The following is a 25,444-nucleotide window of genomic DNA, read 5'->3' on the forward strand; positions in this document are numbered from 1 at the left end:
GAGTTGACTCACTGGGCCCCTTTGCCAGTTGTGATTTATGGTATGATCATATATAATTTATCAGACTGAGGTATTTTAAAACGGCTTGCAGAAACTTGAAAAGTATTTTCATCGCTGAAGGCAATGGCACCAATAAAAGCTTCATATATCTAAGTTTTGCATGTTGTTCGTTTTGCAAAACAGACTGACGCGTCTGCGCCTTTACTTTGTAACGGGCGTCTTGCAACCAGCCCCACATTTTACGTCTTATTATTAGTTTGATTATCACAATACAGTGCAGAATTAAATACCCCTCAGCCCACACAAACCCCACCGCACTGCTTATTCCCTTCACACATGTAGATGTACATGTAGATCTCTCATCTGTTCCTGGATCCCCAGAACATCAGAAATCTGTTTTCATCCTCATGAGTCTCCTCGTTTAAAAAGTGCTAGAAAACGTCAAACGCGGTGGCGGCTGGAGGCAAAATAAATTGGAGGGTCGCCAAAAAACGACAACATACACACATAAAACAGCACATATACTTAAAATACACACCAATATAAATATTTAAAAAAAAATACTTACTTTACTCGATGTCCTGCAGCATGTCCTCGAAGCCCATGTCCAACTCCCAATTCCAATCAAGACACTTTTTTCATGCTGTTAATCAGCATGAAAAAAGTGTCTTGATTGGAGCATGGAGCCGGCTGCTCCAGCCAAATGACACTGTATGCCTGTGCCTTCTCTCCAACCCCGCTGTCCAAGACAGCGGGGTTGGAGAAGTTTGAAATGTGCATGTCTGTTTGGCCGTAGCAAGGTAGCCGGCCAAACCATCATGCGCACTTAAAAACAAAGGGGCCACTCTTCACTGCTGACTGACCCCCACCAGCGTCAAAAATAAAATGCTAATAAAATCATTTTTATTACCGTTTTATTTTTTATGCTTTCTGCACAGCAGTGCAGGGACGCGACACTCCTTCGCTCCCACGGAAGAACCGCCACTGCCAGGCAGTGCATGCTTGAGAATGGAAAGCACAGTCCCAGGCCACCATGTTTGTGGTTTAGTTGGAACGAAAATATTTTAATTACTGGGCCTTAAGGGCTGAGCGGGGTGGTAAATCTGTAGCCTGTGCTTTGGCTAGTAGATAGATATTTTAGTGATAAGAGTTACAACTTTAAACTTTACCCTCAAATGCACGGGAGCAAGATGCTGTGTTCAGTGATTTCTACTGACGACTGCCTATGTCGCATCGCTTTGCAGAACTTGTGATTTATGGTGGGTGATCTAGCAAGGTGCCATTAATAAATGAGTTGCAACAGTTTTTCGCCACAAAGGTGACTCTAGCATTCTTGTAGTGAATATGCTTCTCCTGTAGGTTTGATTGTCAGTAGGAAAAATATGGCAAAAGTAGCTTTACCTTAATCTACAACACTCTGGGTAGAGCGTGATGTCTTGATTATTTGGCAATTCAGTTTTCAGTGTTGGGTACATTGATTGGTTGTCAAGGGCAAACTTCTCCTGTTCAGTACTGCAGCAGCACTAAACAGATTCAGTGCTCACTCCTCAGATGAGCCCAATATCTGCCACCAATAAAGCAGGCTGGCCTACAATTTAAGCAGAGTTTAGAACAAAGACCTGGAGGCATACTAACTAAAAGCCTCTTGCTTCTTCTGAGAAGACATATTGGTGGTGCTGCTCAATCTTGTTAACTAAAGATGTAAATGCCTTAGAACAATACATTTGTGCTATGGTGCCAGATTGTATCCCAGGCAAGCCGGATTAAGGTGGCATTTAACTCCCCGGATATGACCATCCATATATCTAGGGCAGGGTGCTGTGTTCAGATCAGTCCCGTCCACCCTTGATATGGCCCTGTTGTGCCAAGTCTAGGATAGGATTTCTATTTTTGGATCATATTTCTAGAAAAAATGACAAAATAGGTTCATTCGGCATATCTAATAAAATATTTATTTCGCATGTATAGCACAGTCTAGCAAAACTGTTGTCTATGCTCTGCACTGATAACCAACTATTGGGATTAGTATTTGTTTTACAATTAAGTAAAAAAAAAGAAAAAAAGTACAACAGGCAAATCGACTAAAAACATGACTTATCTGGAGGGTGAGAGGTAACAGTACTGAAAGGACAGTACAAGGCATCATAGCAAATGTGGGGACTGAGAGTTTAGAGCAATGAAGACTACAGGTGAGTGAAGCGGAGGTAGGGAGGGAGCTGGAGAGCGAGAGAGATACTGCAAAAGTCAAAGACCGGCGTAGTGTACAGTAGTTTCTTCTGGAACAGAAGCCAGTCCTTGATGCATCTGAGATCACCTGGCAACAAATTCCAGTTGGCCGTGGTCAGGCCTGCTAAAGACTGGTTACCAGTTATCCAGTTGTGGTGGGACTTTTCTAACTCCTGCCCAAGCGTGTTGTTATTCTGCATGTCTTTGGAGCTGCCAGAAGCTTTCGGGGATTGTTTTCCGTGAAGGACATTGAAGAATATGTGTGCACTTTTAAACCTAATCCTGACCTCCAAACTGAGACACTGTGGGTTTGCCTGGCTGCACAGCCCACCTTGATGGGCTAAAAGTTTTTGTTGGTCGAATCAAACTCGTGTTCCCTTAGTCAGTGCAAGATACAAGTGCTAGGTCAAGAGACTGAGGTCCAGAGGTTGCAGTAACGGTGTACGTCACCAGTGTGGCAGCAGTCATTGTGTGTGTAATATGTGAAGACATAGGCAAGTGTTTAGACAGAAATCCGGAGATTTACCTCCTCTGCAGGTGAAGGTGATTTAAGTTTGTTTATCCTGTTAACATGGCATTGGATGCAGTCAACTCTATTCAGGGAAATGAATTCACTCTTTTCTGGGTTGTCTCAGAAAAGGGACAATCTGATGTTAAATAATGTTTGCAATGTTCACTACAAATTTACTGGTTTGTAAGATGCAGCTGCATCAACCATTGACACAAACAACTGCAGGGCATACCAAAATAGCTTAAGTAATTCACAGAAACATCTGTAAAAATAAACTAAAATCCATGGGAACAAAAGTACAGTGACATAATAAGCAATGATGGAATTGCTTAATATGTCTTCAGCTTTTGATATCGTATCTCCATCTATTTTGGTGCAAAGGCTGCAATAGGTGGGACTGCAGGATGTTGCCTTAAATTTAATGGAGTCCTTCTTGGCAGGTAGGAGTCTTACAGTCCAGTGCGGGAATTTCAAGGCTCATTCTTTTCAGCTTCCCTGTGAAGTTCCGCAGGTTTCCTCCCTCAGCCCCATGCTCTGTATGTTGGCCCTTTGATGAAATTGGTGTGCTCCCTTGGTTTTCAAGTCTCTTCCTATGCTGTGGACACCAAATCATTGTTTCCATCCCGGATGATTGCGAAGAGGTGGCCAAAAATTATAGAACTTGCATGGCCAGGTCAGCATATGGATGAAGGAGAACTGGCTCAAAACGAATGGGGAAAGACCGAAATTGTGGTCTTTGGGGCAAAGAACTCAATCTGGACTAATAGCTGAAGGCCTAAAACCTGTGGGCCGCTTCCTGTTCCGTTCAGTACAGCAACAAAATCTGGGGGCAATTTTTGATAATATGTTGAACTTTGATATCCAGGTCAACGGCGAGTTCTTGTTTTTGGATCCTCAAGACCCTGAAAGTAAATACTCCCCTTCTTACCCAAGGAACTTAGGGTAGCAGTGGTCATTGCACTTACTACGTCTTTCTTTGACTACTGTACAGTAACACCCACTATTTGAATACCAACAAATATTTCTTAAATAAGTTACAAATTATTAAAAATGCTGCTGCTTGGTTGGTCCTGGGTCTACCGAAATTTTGTTCTGCAAGGGAGAGTTTGAGAACTCTCCATTGGTTACCAATCAGAAAGCGTGTGACCTTTAAAGCCTTGTGCTTGGTCTATAAGTCCCTCCATCAGCCGGGCGCTTGTTATCTTAGGGCCGCTTGTAAATGGTATACTCCCAGCAGATCGCTGAGATCTACAGGACAAAGAAAGGTGGTGAGCGCCAGGTTTCCGAAAACCTAGATTGCGGGTGGGAGGGACAAGCTTTTTTGGTGACTGCTGCCAGGATGTGGAACATTTATGCAGAATCTATTAGAGGTGTGGACTCTTATTAGATTTTTTGCAGGCAGGTAAAAACCTGGTCATTTTCATCCTCATAACCTTTGGCTTTGAGGCTTCTCTGGTGACGCTTATGGTTTACCCCTCTTGCTGACTCACTTTACATTAGCGCTTTGTTGCCTTTTTTTGGTTTTAAACACTTTATAAATTCAAATTCAGTTACATGCACCCAGAGTTGATCACCCATGCTTCTAGTTACTTCAAGCATTTACATCCAGCTCTAGTTTTCTGTTGAACACTTACTTAGTAACAGAAAAGTCTGGTGTTCCAGACTCTAAACAACATTAAAAATGCCAACATTATTATGTCCCTATTATGGTCAGCAGCACAGAAACAGTAGGTACAGGCCGGCACTGGGATATAGGGCATAAACAATTCAGAGGACGTTTTTAAACATTTGCTGAACATTGCCAACAAGGTTGCTTGCCTCGATGTTGGAAAAAGCTCTTCCATAGTTTTAGTTTAAGTTTAAGGCAATAGGCCGAGTAAGCCCGCCCCCCCATGACCACAAGTTATGGTTTCATTACAGTCAACTTCTGATTCACGAGCCTCAAGTTCTTTCAGATTAAACTCCTCCTTTTTAAGTTACAGGGATCTTCACCGAGGCCATGGATGCTCTTAGATTCCGGGCCACTTAACTTAAATGTAATGATTTCTTACACTGGCAATTATTTGATATCAATTTGAATAGATCAATTAGAAACTCCCCAAGGCTCGCCATAACTGTTTCTTTGTACTTTAGCCACATTTAAAAACCACATAGGGTAGTAAAGTCAGTTTTTAATTATGTGAAGTCAAAAAATGTCATAATGTATTCAGCAGGTGGTGACACATTCTCTCAGTTCATTAGTACATTGGTCCACAGGAGGCCAAACCATGTGATAGCCAAGTGAGTTAGGTTTACATACGGTGGGGCTAATTCACAGAGTCCTCATTCTAAATATTTGTATGCTAGACTATATGAAGAGGAAAGGTACTTTAATATATAGTAAGGGACAGCGAAAATTCATTAGGTCCCTCAAAGAACAGACCAATATTTTACAATTTCAAAAAATGTCAATTTAATGGGGTCCTCATGTTTGACTGCGATGACCAAAAGCTGACCGGGTGGTTCGGCACTATATCACTACTTAAAGCGCCTCACATAAAGTTACCATTTGATCCTCAAGAATTCCAGTCTTTAGCCACCTTCAGTCGAAGGTCACATTAAAATGTCCTTCTCCTTGCAAAGACACATTTATTGCAGTGGACTGTCCAGTCTGTGAAAAGATACTAGCATTTTTTTTTTTTTTTTTTTTTTCGATGACTGACATTTTTATGATTTTTAATAACATTTTCATCTGTTACAAAGTGGTTAGAATTGCATTTTATCGAGCATAACTCTCCAAAGTCTACACTGTGTGACTTTAGTATAAGTGATGACATCACAGGCGTGAGTTTCATCATGGTGTGTTACTGTCCCCTTAAGGTTACCGGTTCGCGAAGGACCATCAGTCAGAAAAGGGGACAGAAAAATGGCCCATCATAATAATATTTGTCCAGAAATACCGATCGCAGTACGAAAGTCGTGTTCATCTGAATGATGTCACTCAGAGAATATGTACCAGAATCATTTCCATTGAGAAAAACCTACCAGGCTGACATATTATAAGGAAAAGGCCACCTGAATGTTACATCAGAATATGTTGCCAGTGATTAAATTGCTTACTGTTGGATACAATGAGACATACCTCCTGTTTGCTATTTCCACAGGGTACGTGATGGTTCCAGTTTTTTTGGGTGTCACTTTTGGGAATCTGCTGGATAACTGATCTTATAAGGGGGCTGCAGCCTGGGAGTCATTGTTATGTGGAGGCGCTGCCAGCTACTTTCTACTACTCCCTGGTTATCCAGTAGCCCTGCAAAAGTCCCTTTATAGAGTCGCCTAGTGTAAAATGTAAACTGCTCTCTGACATCATCAACAATCGCTAGCAATGAAGCTTCCAAAATGTCCCTTTGTTTGATGACATCAGTTGGGTTGTAAATGCTGTTGTGACATCATTCACTAGAAGGCCCATCCATTTAGCAAAGGCTGGGGCATGAAGAACTACAGTGCAAAAGGGGAAACCCAAGAACTGATGCATGGATGCAGATGGTTCTAGAAAGAACTGCTCCCAGATCTGCTTGATCTGGGATATTGTCAAGGAAATTTCCGGTTTTGAAACTCAGAAACACTGTATGGCACAATAGGAGCCACATTTTGGATCGCACAGTGATCGTATAGAAACAAGACTACACTGAGCTAGCCTGGAGATAAATAGTGTGCGATTAAAGCGGATTAAAGAATGACTGAGAAGACCAGTTGATGTTTCTTAACATGTAAGGTTGGGATAAACTTATTTCATTTAACTGTTTGTAATGTTAAGGCATTTTTTTAAAACGCATATGAAATTAAATGAGTTGGTCTGTATATCTGGACAGAGTTCTCCAAAGTCGGTCCTGGAGAGCCGGGTCCATGCCAGATTTTTAGCATATCCACATTTAGAAAAATATAGAATTCTGAAACATCTTGTTTCTAAATGTGGATATGCTAAAAATTTGGCATAGACCTGGCTCTCCAGGACCGACTTTGCAGAACCCTGGTATATCAGGTGCAACTAAAGTGCATTAAAAGAGACAAATTAACACAAATGTGCTTAAATCTATATGTAATCCACATGCCGCAAACAATAAGCAACTGATAGACGATCCCTAAACAACTATACAACACAACTCTCATTGATTTAATTAAAATTCACCCTCTCATTGATTTATTGAGTTTGTGTGTCACCTTGCAGCAACTTTGTATTATTTGGGGCCTGTTATTCACTTCTAGCTAGGTTGACGTGGAGACCTCGCATTAATTTCATAAGAAGCCAGTCACTGGTGAATAGCATCTATTTGTTTTATGTTTGATTTTCACAATGCTAGGCACGATCCCTTTGCAGAAAGGTACAAACATTCCGTCCGTGGCACAGAAGCACGTGATCTGAGACTTGGGTTTATAGACTCCATCTTGTTGTGCAAATGGTGGAGAAGTGGCCATCCCAGGCCGGTCACTGCCCGCTGCATGCTTTGAACGTCTGCCATTGTCATTTCTCTCCCCAGGGGATGTCCTATATGAACTGCTGCAGTACATCCTGAAGCAGAGGAAGTCGCGCATGCTGTTCACCCCATACTTCCACCCTGGGAACTCGCTCCAGGCGCCGCAGTCGGATGTCATAGTACACCAGAACCACGAAGAAGGTAAAGCTTCTCCTTGTTGTCTTAGGCCATCATAACACTGGAGGTTGAGCGTGGGCAGCGATTGTGCTCTTGAGCACACACCGCATTGCTGCAATGGAATTGCCATCTCACGTGACACAAGTTGCAATCATCTCAGAGGATATATTGTCTGTGCAAAGTCACTGAGCACTTCCTTGCTCTGAGGAGACTAGAGGCTTCCTAGGTCAGTGATAAAATACACATATGGGCAGTGGGTAATATTTTATGAGACCCCTTCAAAGAGTTTTACCAGCTCGTTTGTGGACATTGGATTTCCCTCGTCCGGCTAGTTCCTAATTCTCTCTGGGGCAAACAAGCTCAATCAAAGGACATTGGGAACTCAGTGTTTGACAAAAAAGTTGGCATCCCAACTTTCCTGGTGTCTCTGGGTACATGTGCACAAATGGTCAGTGCCGGTGGTGTAGGGTGAGTCTAAGTCTAACACAACACGGATGTCACAATTGCAATAAATATCTGCCCAGTGCTGTTCGATTTGAAAAATAACTTGGAATTTTAAAAAGATTTAGATTTCAAGTATATAAATATATTTACAGTAGACCTGGAATTTAAATCATAAAAGCAAACAAAACACAATAAAATAGTACTGGAACTCGAGTGATAAAACCAGAGCACCTACCAGTTAAGGTAATACAAGATTTGTGATCAGTGCCAGAACACTTATCAAAACGAGAAAACGCGAAACAGTACCAATGTAGTTTCAGTAAGCTTCGAATGCTTCAAGCCTTCTCAAATGTAGTGTTTGTGATTGCAAACATTGTAGTTTGTAAAGGAGGATTGCAGTCTTCATGCCAAAACTGGTACTTCTGTATTTGGGTCACAAATCTGTGCCATTCATGAGCCTTTTGATTGCACACACTGAAAATAAACTGAAGATACTGACACTCTCAGTTGAAGCATAGTACAAAGCTAACCTGCATTATACTTCCTGGAAATGGGAAGTGGCTAGGAGCATGGGAAGTGAAATAAGAGAGTATGGCAAACAACCCTATTTCCCGGATTAACGTGTGGGTATTTGTCCCTTAAATTGGGGTTATGCAGTCTCTGGGTCTTGGTGGCTCTGGGTCAGCAGCTACTCACTCCAGTGGGCAACTTTGGTGATAAAAAGATGCAGGCCATTGCATGATCCACAGACAACAACGTGATAGTTTACAGATTTACATTGGTGCATGGAAGTCCTTCTCGAGTTGGGTAGCACTGAGGTAAACGTGATGTTGGTCCTGTGCACAAAGAATTGGGTCAAAATAAGAACATAAAAATATAAACCCGTGTGACGAGGAAATGTGCTCACTGGGGAGTCAACACTAAGTTTGCCTGCTTTTGTAGTTGGAGTTCCTTGAGGTCTTGCATCACTAATGTTTGTTGAGAGTGGAGAGGGCTTCTAGGCAATGTGTTGGTGGCTCTGTACTCCTTGGGCTGGCTGTAGTCTTTCACATGTGCCGTTTCAGCTCCTGGGCAGGTCAGCGGAGCTTCAGCAGGGCCTTGAGGTTTACTACATCCAAGAGAAGATGGTCAGCATTCCGCTCTGTTTTCCAAAAGTGCCACTGTATGTCTTTGTTAGGAGTTCAGTGAACTGGAGACAAGCTCCAGCTTAAATTTCCAAGCCCGGCAGCTGGGCAGCAGCTCCCTTCCAATTAGAATCTTTGTCTCTCTAAAGTAGAAACAAAAAAAAGAAACAAAAAACATCCAATCTGGTTTCTTTCTCAGTGATTTCTGGAAAGGGCAACTCTTGTCCTCTTAATTGAACACATTGTGGTAGCCACTGCCAGGATGCAATAGCCATGAATAACCTCCATAGCCGTGATCTGGCGTGAAACCTTATTCCCTTTAGATTATGAAGACCAACAATTGGAGAGAACTGAGTAATGGGAGATGGTGATGCCTTGGTTGTTCTGTATTGTATTTGAAAATGTACATACCAATTTCTACCCCTGAGTGGCACTGCGCCTGTCTACATGAGCAGCATGCTGAGCCGTGTGGGTTATGTGGTTGGGATGTTTTCTTTGTTTCTGATCCTATATGGGAAGTGTTGAAACATTGTGCATGATGATCACCAGCGTATGGTTATCATGTGATGGAACACAGCGCCTAGTAGTGTGATGGATGAAGAGGTGTGAGACATAGACAGTTTATGATTTTCAGTAAGCTGGCAGCTTTGAGCAGTTCTGCCAGCCTCCTTACGGTATATTTTATGCCCTTAGCCCACTTAGCTTGTTACTGCAATGGGTTGTCTAATCAGATATTCTGTTTAAAAGTTTATGGTCCAGAGCATCCATGGTTGGAGAGAAATGGTGCTGAGATGCGCAGTGAGATGTACAGATGCATAGGGTGCATCACTCCTAAATAAAGTTATAAAGCTAATGTCCCCACAAAAACCTATAATAGCCGCTCGCAGCCAGTGCCTGCAGGGATGGATCGAGGGGAACTATGCATGTGGAGATAATGGGTGCCTATCCCAGTTCCAGGAACCCCAAGGATGTTCACAAGGAGCACCACTTTTAACGATTCCCCGAATAAGACAGATTACCCCCCCTTTTAATTCTCCCCTCCAAGGTCCCGTTGCCCCCTCAATCTGTTGACAAAAATAACAAATACTGGTGTACTTGCAGGGACAAGGAAAATAATGCCAGGAACTTAACAGCTTCAGAAGTGGTCAAAGACACTGGTACCTTTAATCTTCTTTTTTTTTTCTTATCTTAATCAAAAGTGCCAATATATTGACTACGCAGCGGTAAGTGAGACAGATCTTCTCAGCTTCTTTCATGAGGCTCATGATAATTTTTGTAACTGAAAGAGAATGGAGACAAGCCAGCCCTCTTCTCCAAGAATTTGACATTTCCAAAGAATGATTGAATGTTCTTTGTTACTTGACTTCGACTCCTGAGAAGACATGGGGGCATAGGGGTTGCCATTGCAAGTAGGGTAAGGAAACATGCCGGGAGAACCAACTCCCATGCAGTGACTGTTCTGCAGCCAAACACGCCGTCATGGATGTGCAGCTCTTTTTTTTTTTTTTTTTTTTAACTAGAACTTTTTTATTGTTTTTTTGTATTAAACAAAACAAGAGCCAGGTCTGGCGTAGAGCTTACAAATTATGTTACTGAGTTGGCATCATCATGCCACAAACCCTTTTGGAGTATTGTACCCATGTCCAGGAGCCAAAGAGCTCTAGCGCCAATGACCGTAACAGATGTAAGAACCCCACCGAGGAGCTGATATACCCCCTTCTTAGGTCTCAACCTGACATGGGTTCGAAGGAGTGCAGCTCTGTCTATAAGCAGCCCTCTTGACATCAATGTCCACCAGGGTTTAAGCTCCCCAGTAGCTTGTCCCAGCGTGCAGCTAGCCACGGTTGTCCAGGTCTAGTCCTGGCCAGCCCTCTCCATGCGGACATTGTCTCGGATGAGGCCTTTCCGAAGGAAAGGAACTTGTTCTCACCTTGCAAAGCTGCCAAGTGCCTCTCCAGCTGCCAAACTCCTTGCTGGATAAGGACAGTTATTATAGCTAAAAATAACCTTTGTCATTTTTCAAGTTGTGCTCCAGTGCACTTCAGACTTCTTTCCCCACGCAAGGCATAGCGGGAGGTGGTACGAGTGAGAGGGCGTGGACCCTGTGTTTTTCTGTTTCTCGTATTATATCCTGGTACCTTGTCAGAGCACCACAGGGGCAGCCAGTGACTTGGAGTCAGAAGGAGTTCACCAGGATCCTTTGCCGCCCGGTCTGCCCAGTATGACAATTGTTAGCAAGTTTCAGCAAGATCTGGGCCTGTCAGCCTCAACTTGAGCTTGTTGGCAACAAAGCAAGTGACACGCCTGCAACACCTGTTCTTGCAAAGAATCTGACAGTTGGAGTTTTGTGAACATTAAATCAAACAAATGTACGTGTTGAGAAGGACACACCTCTGGCTCTCGCCAATCAACATTGCATTGACACCTGCCAGGTGCAAAGGCGCTTTACCAGAACGCTGAGAAGACCATGAACAGTTCCTCCTTTCTGATTGGATGACAGGTTCAGGGCGCTACTAATTTTGGCTTCTTAACGTATGCATTTGACTGCAAAGGAGCTCTTTAAAATGTATGGTTAAGGATAAAACTTCAAATACTGCCAGGCTAAATTTGAATTCAGATATCCGTAAATGTGTGCAGTATTTTCAGAAGCATTCAGTCTTCTGGTCCTAGCTCTAAGCTCTTACTTGCATCTCTAGACAGGGCAAAGCAAGCTCTGCAGACAAAGGGATCACATGCGCTTTTACACAATGACGTTTTCTGTTGTTCCGTGACCGCGCAGGATTCCTTCTCGTGCCCCCTTTTTCAAGCAATTGACTGGCAACATTGAAGTTTTGGCTTTGGATTTGCAATAGGATTTTTTTGCATTTTTGCTGGAAATAGGCTCATCCATTTTTGAGTGACCCATGTAAATGTTTGCCCTCCAAGCCGAACTGTTGCTGCAGCAGCACTCAGAAAGCAGCGTAAGGGAGGCTCATATCAGGATAAGTCACTTCCAGATGTGAACCAGTGTGGTGAACCGGATGCACAACTGCGGCTGAGAGCAACAAAGAGTTCGCATTGTGTGTGGTGGAAGCAGGATTGGAGGCGAGTGGACTGGGGGCCATTGCTCTTCCATGCATCGTCAGCTACGTTCAGGTCGACTTGGTTGCCAAATTCTCCTTGTTTGCAGAGGAGCAAAGAACAACCACTGAGTTTAAATGCCCAGTGATCCGAAAAAAATAAAATATTCAAAAGAAAGTGGCCTTGGATTTTCATCTAGGATTCTATGCAGCCAAGTGCACAGTCCTGGAGTTTGATTGTTGCTCAGGAGAGAGAAGATTTTGAAGAGCACTGCACGGAAGAGGGACCTGAGATAAAGCAGGTGCACCACTTTGGCTTAACACTGTAGGAACACCATGGAGAGAGGAGGATGGATGATGGTGTACATTTACCTCTTTTGCTAACTTTTTTAAAGAAGGTGTACATGAAGACGTGCAAGTGTCGAAATGGATCGGGATTGAAAGTTAGTAATGTGGAAGAAGACGGGCACATAGAATCGAACACTGAGAACACACCAGACTCTATGGGCCAGATGTGCAAAGACTGTTTGTATTTCTTAATGGTCCAAATCACTATTTCGGGCTATTAAGAAATGCAAACTGGGATTTTCTTATGTACACAGCCATTTAAGGAATCGCAAATTACGATTTCTACCCCTGTAGAAATCAAAATTTTTTGATTCCCAAAATAGAAAATCATAAATAGAGATTTCCTATTCTAATGTACCATGCATTTCCTAAATTCGACTTGGGCATTTAGGAGATGCAATTACCATCGGCTTGAAGTCAATGGTAACCAGGTGCAATTTAAAAAAATCACCCAAAAGTTTTTTTTTTTTTTTAAATTGCAATAGAGCACACACATGCCCCTTAGGCATATGTGGGCTCTACAGGTGCACCCCAATTTTTGGGGTGCACCAAGGGGGGCCTTTTGCCGATTGCAATCCTTGGTTTAGCCAGGGACGGCTCCTCCATCAGGGCCGTCGCCCCCCCGCCAGTAGCTGCAAACCCTTTAATACAAAACGATAATAAACTATGTTTATTATCGTTTTAGATTAAAAGAGGCAGGGCCACAAACTGTGATGAGGATAAGGGGGGTGCACTTTGCACTCCCCTCAAGAATGCATGTGTGTTTGTTCAGCTGTCTCGGGTCAGCTAAACACACATGAGCAGTAGGGTCTCCAGCCCGGCACTGTGTTGCCGGGCTGGAGAGAACCAGCACAGGCTCCCAGTCTGCCTGGGAGCACCCTGGCTGGGCGCTCGCAGCCAATCCTGACACTGCTCTGAGCAGCGTCAGGATTGGCCTCAGGGCAGGGAGCCTGTGCCTGCTCTCGAGGACGGAATAGCGGTGCAGCACTGCATTACGTTTTTAAAAAAAAAATATGATTTTATTTTATTCCTCTCCCCGCCACGTGCCGCCCCGCCCCTTTTCCCTCCCACAAGCCCCCACTGTGTTTAGCATTTCTTAAATAGCGATTTTCTAATAGTAAATTACTATTTAGGAAATGCAAAACTGGCCCTTTGGCTCATGCAATGGGATTTCTTAATAGCTACCTTCTAAAAGCGATTCCTACTTTGTAGGAATCGCTATTAGGAAATCAGTATCTTAGTACATTGCATTTTGCATTTCATAAACAGTGATTTCTATGAAGTCGCTATTTAAGAAATGTAAAATCGCATTTTCGTACATCTGGCCCCTATGTGTGGTGTTTTCACATGATTCTATAAAGCAATAGCCATGGAAAGAATATTCACGCCTAGCTCCGTCTTTTGATAATATTATTACGTGGGGGTGGTAGAATGCATGAGATGCAGCATTGATTCATTATGCTGTTTGAAGGACTCATGCTCCTGATAAACGTATCTGCTGGAGTTAAAGGTTTCTCTGGAGAGGGAAACAACTCCCAGCAATCTATGACATTGAATGTCAGATCTAATCAGTCAGGCTGTCTACCTCTGGAGTGAAGCTACAAAGGATAGTCTGTACCTCACAGCGAGGAATTGGGAGTGGAAAGCAGCTTTTCAGGTGTTGACGCACAAGGTGATTTGGCAAATGCCACAAGGGCAAATGCTATACCTCAGCAAACCAGAGAAGCCGAGAGCAGGAGCACAAAATACCAGCCTATCAACAACTGGAAGAAGACACAAACGCTCATCAAGACAAACAACAATGTTGTCCTCATTAGGGAGATGCAGGCATATATTACAGAACACCCAAGCAGTTCTAATTTCCAATGACAATATTCATTGCCATATATTGACTCTATTTTATTTTTGTGGAGAGATGTGGTATATGTATACAACTGTGCTCATTTAACTGTAACTGCACACTCCATCGTAGATCGCAGATTTCTGGTCATTGTGGAACACTTGATAATCTGGTGCCGTGGCCCCTATTTATTAGATTCCGGGCCAATTGAAGTGATGAAACAAACACTCCTTGGTGTAAAGGGGTTTATATTTGGCAACAACCTGTCGGAGTGGTGTCCCCACACCACCCAGAATTCAAGTGACCAAGCCTTGAATACTCTGTAACATTCTCAGTGACGCAATGATGGAATGTGGTATACATTCCATTACTGAGCCTACAACACAGATTCATGAAATAAGTGGGACAATACGTGCTGAGATCTTCACCTCAGAAAATATTTTTCCTACTTTTTCCTATTCACAGGCTTTCCCAGGAGTACTCCTAGAAAGCTGAGCCAGGCACAGGCTTCCACATGTCCTGTTGGATAGGGCATGTGACTTTCCAGGCCAGATCCTCTTCCCACTGTTTGGATTTCTCCACAGTAATGATCTCTGCACAAAAGGAATCGGATTCTCCTGTGCAGATGCACATTTGTTGAGGGTATCTAAGGAGAGGAGTATTTACCCCTTGGAGAAAGCCCTTCCCTCATCAGCAAATCTGAGGATGATCCATTTTCCTTTCCACCCAGGAAAGATATTAATGCCACCCATGTGCGGGAGTACATTTGTGACCCTTTCTAGGGTGGGAAGGGGATGGTTTGGAGTTTCGAAATTCCCCCAGATGTAAGAGTTTGCGCATTCCCAAACTTCCAAGCAACACGTCGGCCATTTTCCCACCCGTTGAGTGGGATGTATGGGTGTGGAGCTCTCCATATCTGTAATTAGATTTATGCTTTGGCAGGAATCCCTTTGTGAATTATTGGTAGGTGTAAAAGAGGTAAATTTGGTAGTGAGAGAATATTTACGACTGAATTTGCCCTCGTGAATGGGTCACCATATGTTTATGTAGTGTTGCAGTTTGCAGTTTCATGACTTCATCTAACAGGAAGCTCTCAAATATCCATAGGGCCCCAGTCGGCCCTATTAAAAGAAATATGTGGAGACGCGTGTCCCCTCACCAATATCAGAAGGATATTGCTAGTCACTGTAAAATTCTGTGACTGTGAAAACGTTGGTATTTATTACATGCCTCGTTATTGGGTACAGTAATATGTAAATACTGATACAGTAATAATGTGCAGTATTAAATGTGTGCCTTTCTACAACTCCATTCTGAGTTCTGCACCCCAGAATTGGGGATACTGTGGTAATATCACATATTTTCAATCATTTCAAACGTGTGGTAGTTTCACCACACAAATCCCATCAAGTTTCACCTGCTATACAGTGGAAAAAGTATTCTCCCACACAAATTATAATTAAGGTGCAGATTCCCGTTTGTACGCGACTCAGAATTCTCACAATGAGGTATGTCTAGTTTTTCCTCCAAAGGAACGTCCAGTTATTGATTTGGAGACTAAACCTGAAGCACAAGTCATACAGGTTGCAGACCGATATAACAGCTTAATGTAAATTGAAAAGCGGTTTTGGTGAGCACCACGGCCGTGAAGCTCTGCTCCCATGTGGGGAACCCCAGACGTGCATTAAACATTCCAGTAGTATAGATCAGCTTGTGAGTGAATGGGCAGGAAAAGGAAGGTAGGAATAAGATCTGAGAAGTTTGTGGTGACCTACATGATACACTTCCTTGCTTCTGATGGGAGGCACCGCGAACTTAACCAACACATTATTACGGTAGATGTGATGTCACAGCTGGAGTCTTTGTGAATGAGGATTGTGAAACCTCACCTCCATGAGAACTTCACCTGGTTCCACCTAGAGTCTCCATTCCTCGGTCACTATCTGTTCAAGTCAAGTGTTCACTGCTGAGCATCTCAGAGACATTTCCTCAGCTTTTATCCTCCAGTAAACTAATTGGAATCAAACCAAAAAATGCACACTACCAGCCTCTTTTATTAATGTGCCCTTTGTACCAAGGAGTGACTTTGTAATTGCTTTTCCAGAGATTCGTGTTTGGAGCTTAGTTGGGCGTGTAACATAGCTTAGTGAGATAAGTGATTACCGTGGTAATACACGGTCCATATGTCTAAATCTGGATAAGACCTTCTCAGCCTTTCACCCTTCTAAGATTCATAAAGAGAGTACCAACATTGGTCCTTATCATTCTTGAAGCTGGATGAACATAGTGTTCTCTGCTCCATTGCACCACCGTCTCTGAAATTTTCCATTTGACTTATTTCGTCAAGTCCGGGCTCATCAATCTTCCCTTAATTGCACAGAGGTTCTAAAGCAGTGGTTCTTAACCAGTGGTCCTGCTGCCTACTCAGTGGGTCCACATCTGTTTAGAAAATTAAATAATATTAGAAGATTCTAAAAGTATATACTCTGGAGCAAAATGTAAAACTGAAAATCTTAAAACGTTCTGTAAATGGGAAGGAATTTGAAATTGAAGACTAAATATTAAGTTAGCATCTGTAGCTTGATTCATTGGAGCACAGCAAGTACAGCATCCAGAATATAGTATGGACAATCGATGGCCTTAATTGAAGCGCTTGCAAAAAGAGAGCATACGCTGTGAGCAAGAAAGGCAAAGTGATATGCTAGTGTTTATCGTATCCCATCATTCCCATTAGAATTATATTTTCTATTTTTGTGAACTAAATAAAATTGTCTTTTGTTTTATATATACTTATGTCTGGATTCTTGTGCATTGTTTTGAAGTTCAAATCCTAGAAATTGCTTTTGCCGGGTTGCCCGACTTCTGATTATGACTCTGTGTGGGGGATGGGGTGGGGGATGGATTCCAGTAATGATTCAGGAGGGTTCCACACAAGTCAAAAAGTTAAGAACTTCTGGTCAAAAGGTTATTTACAAAATAATTGAACATTGAAGCAGTGGACCTGACGATATTGGAGTGGTAGTGATTAAGGAGACAGATGTGTTAGAGAGGAGAGGATTGAATGGAAAACAGCAAATCATGTGCTATTTTATTCTCTGGCACAGGGATTGGCCACTATGCTAAAACATTTTCAGAGGAGGTTACCCTCATCTTGTTAAATTTCTTTATTTTCTTGTTGGCTATGGGGAAGGTTTCCACCGCCTAGAATTAGGAGGACATCAGTGGACATGTCTCACAGTAGACGCTCCACACTATCAACATTGGCACAGAGTTACATGTACAGTATACTTGAGTAAAATAGTTCATATTTACCAGCGTTAGAATAAAAATGTATCTAAATTGTTTTAGTTAAAAAAAATTGTGCAGTGTTTGAAACTTTGAAGTGTTGTTTTTGATTAATGAAATATTATTTATATTCAATACTTGAAAGTGTAGTATACAGTATAAGTCCCTTTAGAAAACTATGGATCAAACTATTGACCTGAACACGAAGTTGTGTCATTGACGTGATTTAATTTGAAAATGGAACCAAAGAGTGGAAATTATATTCTACTGCATTAATTTGGAAGTGGGTGTGATATAGATACTTAAATTCACCCCTTCATCCTCAGAGGGCATATATTAGTGGAATAATGTTTTTTTTCATTTATTTACAGATAATTTTTCTCCAAGGCTTTCAAGGCCGTCAGCTGATAAAATCCCCAACAATCCTCCAACCATTGAGCTGTTGCACCGCTCTCGGTCCCCCATAACAAACAATCACCGGCCTTCACCAGATCCTGAGTCACAACCTCAGAGGTCTCCCATGGACAACACTATCCGGCGCCTCTCGCCAGCAGAGAGACTATCTGGTGCCCGGCTACACATGGAAAACAACCACCATTCACAGGAATCTTATCCGCTTGCTGTCTCCCCCATGGAGAACAGCCACGGCCCACCAACTTCATTGGACCATGGGAAAGTGCCCAGCCCCCGGCAGGAAAACCCTAGAGTGATCCAGCTCATGCCAAGCCCCATCATGCACCCTCTTATCATGAACACTCGACACCCAGTGGATTTCAAGCACTCTAGGATCTCTGAGGATGGAATGCTCAGGGAAGGGAAACCCATTAATCTCTCCCATCGGGAAGAGTTGGCATACATGAACCATATCATGGTGTCCGTCTCACCTCCGGAAGAACACTCCCTGCCTATAGGCAGGATAGCAGGTAATGGGGCTTTTTGTTGACAACACAAGCTTATATTTGCATTTTCTTTCCTAAGGAATTTGAATGAGTGGATGAGCCAACCTGCTGATATGCGTTTTCTTTCCTTGAATCTTTATTCCCGTCAGCAGTACTTGTTTTCTTACACTTCTGGCTTTCTTAGAGGATAGAGTTATTTATTAAGATTTTTTTTTGTATAGTGCTGCTGCACCAAATGGTAATGGAGCACTTTATATGAAATGTCAGATACATAGGCCAACCAACAAGAGAATATTACTTCAATAAAGACAAACCGCAACTAGCCCTCAGCAAGTGGCTAACCTATAACGAGCAGGGCATGGAGGTGAGATTGGGGTGTTTTGTAGATGCAAAAATAAACAGGAACTCTGAAACTAATGACATGAGTTGTAATGGGGCTGGTTTGAATATTGGTTTGAGATATATATATGTATGTATGTGTGTGTGTATATATATATATATATATATATAAAATAATATATGCTCCTGCTGATCCTGCTTATATTAGAGGTGTTTTTCCACTAGACTCTTTGGTGGTGTCAAATGCTCGTAAACAAGCTAATCCAAAAACCAAAGCAGATGCACCTCCTCCAGATAAGGAATCTAAATTGATTGACGCATCAGGCAAAAGGGTGGGGTTCAGGCCACTAATCAGTGGAGAATTGCTAATACCCAAGGACTGTTAGCAAGATGTGATCGAGCTCACTGTGATGAAATGAAAGACCTTATTCAACATCTCCCACAGGAATTCAGAAAAAACAGCTTGTGCAAGAGCGCATGTTAATTTCAAATAATTCTATAAGATGTGCTCTCGATGCATCAGATACAGCTGCTAGTGGGATAAACACTAGCGTACTATTATGCAGACGTACCTGGTTGCTTATATCAGATTTTAAACCTGAGGTACAGCAGACACTGCTAAATGCCCATTTTGACCAGCAACATGTTTTTGGCCCTGAAGTAGACCAAACACTTACAAGTAAAGCAATAAACAGCCAGCACCAGATCCCTCTACCTCTTTCAGACAACACCATTCAGCATCCCCTTCTACAGGATTTTATAGAGGCACATATAGGGGAAGCAATTCAAAAGGCTGAGGAAAGGGTGTTTCCACTTGTGCGACTCCCTTCCACATTAAAGCAGTGACTCTTTGCATTCCCCCTATCATTCAAAACCTGACAGGGGGTGCCTACAACTGTTATTTCCAAATTTGCAAAAAATAACAACAGACCAGTGGATGTTGGATATTATCAAACATGGTTATTGCCCGGAGCTCATAAACACACCTCCAAACATCCCACCCCGAAAACACAAACTCTCTGTAGAACATTTACCACTGTTAAATCAGGAAGTACAGGCTCTCTTTCAGAAAGGAACAATAGAACTAGTACCTATTCATCAGAGAGGAACAGGAATATATTCACTGTACTTCCTTATTCCCAAAAAAGGACTGTTCACTTCGACCAATTCTAGATCTCAGACCATTAAATCACTACATCCTATCAGAGCACTTTCATATGGTGACTCTCCAAGATGTAATACCCCTATTGCAGCAAGGAGACTTCATGTCTACACTATATCTAAAGGATGCATATTTCCAGATCCCAATACTTCCAGCACACAGAAAATACCTCAGATGCGTCATACAAGGAAAGCATTATCAGTTCAAAGTATTCCCTTTTGGAGTAACAACTGCACCTCATTTCTTCACAAAATGCCCAGCAGTAGTTGCAGCACTTCTACGCAGACAAAGTATTCATATCGTCCCGTATCTGAACGATTGGCTCATAAAGCCCATTTCACTCCAGCAATTCAAACAGCATACCCAAACAACGCTTCATCCACTTCAACAGCTATGATATACCATCAGCATACAAAAATCCCACCTTCAACCATCTCAAATACAGCCATATCTAGGAGCTGTTCTAAAAGCTCACTTAGGGTAGCCTACCTAAATGCACCCAGGATTCAAAATATAGCAACCCTGTTGCAACAGATATACCCCAACCAACAGATACCAGTAAGAACAGTTTAGAGAATTCTAGGTATGATGGCATCTTGTATTGCAATAGTGCCACATGCATGGCTACACATGTGTCCACTGCAGGAGTGTCCGGCAAGTCAATGGTCTTTATCACAGGGTCAGCTACAAGATCTAGTGTTGGTAGACAGCCGCACTCACTACTCTCTGCAATGATGGTTTATGCAAAATCTGACAAAAGGGCAGCAGTTTCTAGACCTTGTTCCCCATATCACTCCTACAGTGGGTGCATCTCTCACAGGTTGGGGTGCTCCCCTACTCAACCTCTCATTACAAGGGTTGTGGGACACCAAGCACCGAGGCTCTACACATCAATTACTTGGCACTTCAAGCCATTCATCTAGCACTCAAAGCTTTTCTGGTTCATCTACAAGGCAAAATTGTCTTGGTCCAGTCGGACAACACAACAGCCATGTTTTATTTGCAGGAGCAGGGGGAGGGGACACACTCTCTACAGTTGTTTCACCTATCTCAGACAATCTGGCGTTGGGCAATTCGGCATCACATTCATCTGTTAGTTAAACACAACAGATTTCTATTGGTGGGGGTTTCCAGACATAGGCCCTCATTAAGAGTCCTGGGCATGGGCAGTGCAGGGGCCCCCACACACAGCCCCATCATGCATTTACAGGCAATGAAATGCACGATAGGTGCTGTCGCACCCAACGCACCACAACATTGCAGCCGACTCAATTATGAGCCGGCGTCAATGTTGTGGTGAGTGTTCCGCTGGGCCAGAGGGCGAAAACAGCGTAATACTCCTAATATGGCAGGTAAAAGACCTCCAGAACTGGTGGTCTTTTGCCTGCAGCAGCTTTGGCAGTCCTAGAAAATGACCGCCAAAGTCGTAATGAAGCGCATAGATCTGTTCGCAACAGCAAACAACTCAAAATGCCCAAACTTCGCCTCCAAACCCACTATCCAAAGGCAGTGCTCTATGGATGAGCTGGTCATGGATTTTTGCCTGCGCTTTTTCCCCCTCTCACTCTTCTTCCATTTGTGGTGAGGAAGCTCAGAGCTCAGGCAGACTTCTCCCACCCTTATTTTAGTAGCCCCCACATGGGTATGCCAGGCATGGTTTACAACACTACTAGAACTATCAGTAGTTCACAAAGAGAAGCTTACCCTACACCCAGACCTTCTCACTCACCCATGGAGAAATCAGGCACCCAAATCCCAAATAACTCAATCTTGTGATTTGGCTCCTGAGGTCATAGTTTGGATACTTAAAACTACCTCCAGAATGCAAGATAGCATGTAAACCTCCAATTAGAGCATGCTATGCTGCTAAATGGTAAAGGTTCATTTTTTATTGTCAAAACAAACAAATTGATCCTTTTAAAGCAACTGTTCAAAATAATGTTTGTTATTTACTCCATTTGCAAACTTGTGGGTTACCGTAGACCTGAATACGATTACACCTTACAGCAGTGGCAGCAAATCTGCAAAATAGGCAACACCTAACGTTGTTCAAAATACCTTATAATTAAGGCATTTATGGTAGGTCTCAAAAGAGTAATTCCACCTAGGGTGCCTCCAGCACCAATATGGGACCTTAACTTTGTACTTACTAGACTTATGGGACCAGCATTTGAGCCTTTGCATAACTATGGAATCCAAATTTTGTCATGGAAAGCAGCATTTCCAGTACCAATCACTTCACTAAGACGTGTGAGTGAGCTTCAGGCATTAACTTTGGAGGAACCTTTTTTCCACATACATAAGGACAGGATGGTCCTCTGTACCAACCCAAAATCTCCTCCAAAGGTTGTTTCCACATTCCACCTAATCCAATCAATTGAATTACCGGTTTTCTTCCCGCAACCATATTCATTTGCAGAAAGAGTTCTACACATGTTAGATGGTAAGAGCATTAATGTGCCATATTTTGATAGTACTAATATTTTTTGCAAAACTAAACAACTCTTAGTTGCTTTCTCACCTCCACAATAGGGGAAAGCTATATCTGAAGCAGGTATTTCAAGATGGATAATTAAATGTATACAAACGTTCTATGCTAACGCTAAAAGAGTTCGACCCACACCTCCTAGAGCACACTCAACTCGTAAAATAAGTGCATCAATGGCTTTCCAGAGTAATATACTAGTAGCTGACATTTGCAAAGCAGCCACATGGTCAAATGCGCACACCTTTACTAAACACTGTTGTGTGCATGTACTAGCACGACAGCAAGCAAATGTTGGACAAGCCGTGCTTCGTACTCTTTTACAACTGCAACACCCATGGGCTAGCCACCACTTTTGGAGGGCACTGCTTTACAGCCTATGCGGGGCATCTGTATCTGCAACCACACATGCCATCAAACAGATTATGTTACTTACCCTGTAATCATGTGCTCGTGGCATGTAGTGCTGTAGATTCACATGCACCCGCCCTCCTCCACGGACACCTGTGGCCCTTGCAGTATTAGCTTACATCTCTTATGCATGGACATCTCTTTCTAATACTCTACTCACACACCATTCTCACCCGACTGCCAATTTAGTCAGAGTCCCTGAGCCTCATTCTAGTTTCCATCATCTCTAGACGTATAGCATGCTAAAGTGTGTTAAAGTCACCAATACGTCGAGCAAGATCAATAGGCAGGCCTCCCCTTCATCTGGTATGTGATGGATATCTTCCAGCGTTACCATTTGCATGCTGTGCCTTCTCTAAAGCTAGATTGTTAAGGTTTTGCGAGTTATATAATTGTTCATATGGAGATTCATGCATTTTTCAATGGCTTTCCCAAGCCAAGGTAGACTGGAAACAGGTCTCTAGTACTCTCGTTGTTCTAGTGCTGCATTAGGCTTTCTGAGGATATGTGTGATCTGGTCCTGTTTCAACCTATTAGCAAGGATTCCTTGAGACAATGATTCATTTACGAATGAAAGCCGGGATGGAGCAGCCACATGGTATTTATAGCTGCCTAACAAGAATTCATGATTATACAATAAGTGCTTTTGTGCAATTTCGTGAACTTTTGGCAAAATTATGCTTAATTACATAAAGTGAAAAGCCTTCATGTACGTTGAATTTAAGTGTGAAATGCATTTTGACGCAGGGCAGATTTTTATGCTTGACAAAAGTGCAGAATAAAGTAGCACAAACAGCTGTTTGCTTTCTTCTGTTCCCGTCTACGCGCTGTAAATTTTACAGCGAATGGTACATGATTACTTTAGGTGGCATAATAGCGTCATTTCGGGACTTTCGTGGAACAAGTGTTAAATGAAATTCCTAAAATTACAATAATTACGCTGCCATAGCTTAAATTTCACCCAGGCCTACAATACAACCAATTTCACAATTTCTGTATGCGGCCCCCCAGCACCATGGACTTACCTATTCAAAGTAGGGCACGTACCGCAGTGATCTAGGTGAGAAGTTGGAGACTGCTGCTTGGCCGGATGATAACAGTGGCTGTATTCTCCCCAACTGTTAAAGCAGACCAAGCATCATGGTTAATGGAACGACAGATGTGCTGCTTGCCCATCCGTTGATCATGACTGTGCTCCCACCTCTTGAAAGAAGTCCACATTCCACAATGAGTTACAGAGTTTGCTGGCTGCCACTTAATGCTCAGCTTCTTTGACCAAGCACATTGTCTTCACAGAGTACAATCAGAAAGGTACCCTGAAGGTTCCTTCGTTTTGATACTGGGTGTGTAGCGTTGTAGAGAACTGACCCATGGGGCGTGAACTCAAAGTACCTTTCAGCATGGGAGCTACTCCAGACAGTAATAACCCACATTATATTGAAAACTGAGAGATTTCCAATGTCTGTCTTTAGCATCTCAGCCCCACGCCTCCCGTCCAAGCAAAGTCTTAAGATGATAAAGACCCTCCATTATAGTGCCCTGATTCTTCTGGTCTTGTTTGTGAATGTTTTTCTTTCTCGGTACAACCACTTAATTCAGAGTAGAAATGTTTTTTCACCAGTATCAAAACTATGAACAATCTAGTTCTGGAAGTAAATAGACTTAACATGTGCTGATGCTCTGTGGTCACGAAAGGCGTCTCTGCCATTTTCAGGCATAAACAAAACTCCATTAGTTCACTGTTGGGACCAGAAGCACATTCAAGATCCTGATACACACATTCAGATTGACTCAATAACCAACTCCCTATAGACTTCTACAGCAAAATCACAGAGTATATCCCCATTGGACACCTAATTGCTGACGCCCATTTTTAATTTGATTTTTCCTCCCACATCAGCCTTTCCACCAACTACCTCAGGAGAGGAAATAGATGCTACATCAAGGAGAGACCCAAAACTCTGGAAAAGCATATCTGGACCATCACCCTCTCCTGGCCTTCAAGAAAGAGTTGGATACTCCTCACCCCCACCAGTTTGACACATGGATTTCTTTGCCCTCACACACCCTCTCCTGTTACTCTCAGAATCTCCATCCAAACAACAACACCTTTTCTCCTCCTGTATATTTAGTAACCCGTGTACCCAGACTGTGCACTGCTTCCATTGCAGAGAATACAGGTAACTGAACAAGTGCCATCTGCGTTAAGACAATCAGCTTAGCAGTGAAAATCCAAATAATAAATGAAAAATATTCTACACGCCTATGAAAAAAGCTCTTTATCCTTCTCTAGTGCTGTATTCAGCCTCCAGTCATTTGTGAGTTCTACACGCTTGGGTTTAAAGGTTGGGAACCACCCTGTGCTCCTCACGGATGTTTATCTCAGCATCTGATTAACTTCTGAAGGGCAGGAGTCACAGGTGCACACGGAACCGGAAGCTGAAGCACCCTTTGTCAGCAGTGGCAGTCACCCGAAACTGGAACTGGAAATACCAGTTCTACCTGGAGACGTTTCCCTTCTAGGTGCGGCTGGGGCGTTGGCTTCACCTGAAAGTGAATTGTTTTGCTGAGATAAGACCGCAAGCACTGGAGCCCGTAAACGGACAAGAAAGGACTTTTAGACTTGAGCCGAGCTCAGACTTTGCTCTAACTCCCCTGTCCAAGTTGTTGACACTTGTCA

General features: G+C 42.8%; 1 protein-coding gene across 7 annotated transcripts in view; it reads left to right on the forward strand.

Moving 5' to 3' along the window:
• Positions 1 to 25,444, forward strand: part of ETV6 (ETS variant transcription factor 6) — a 173,078-nt gene that overhangs the window by 101,181 nt on the left and 46,453 nt on the right. For all 7 annotated transcript variants that reach the window (XM_069228008.1, XM_069228011.1, XM_069228009.1 and 4 more), the window contains 2 exons: positions 7,255 to 7,392; positions 17,840 to 18,391. In XM_069228008.1, coding sequence (XP_069084109.1) covers positions 7,255 to 7,392; positions 17,840 to 18,391 — 690 coding nt within the window. The remainder of the gene's footprint in view (positions 1 to 7,254; positions 7,393 to 17,839; positions 18,392 to 25,444) is intronic.

Source organism: Pleurodeles waltl, chromosome 4_1 (assembly GCF_031143425.1).
Source record: "Pleurodeles waltl isolate 20211129_DDA chromosome 4_1, aPleWal1.hap1.20221129, whole genome shotgun sequence".
NCBI lineage: Eukaryota > Metazoa > Chordata > Amphibia > Caudata > Salamandridae > Pleurodeles > Pleurodeles waltl.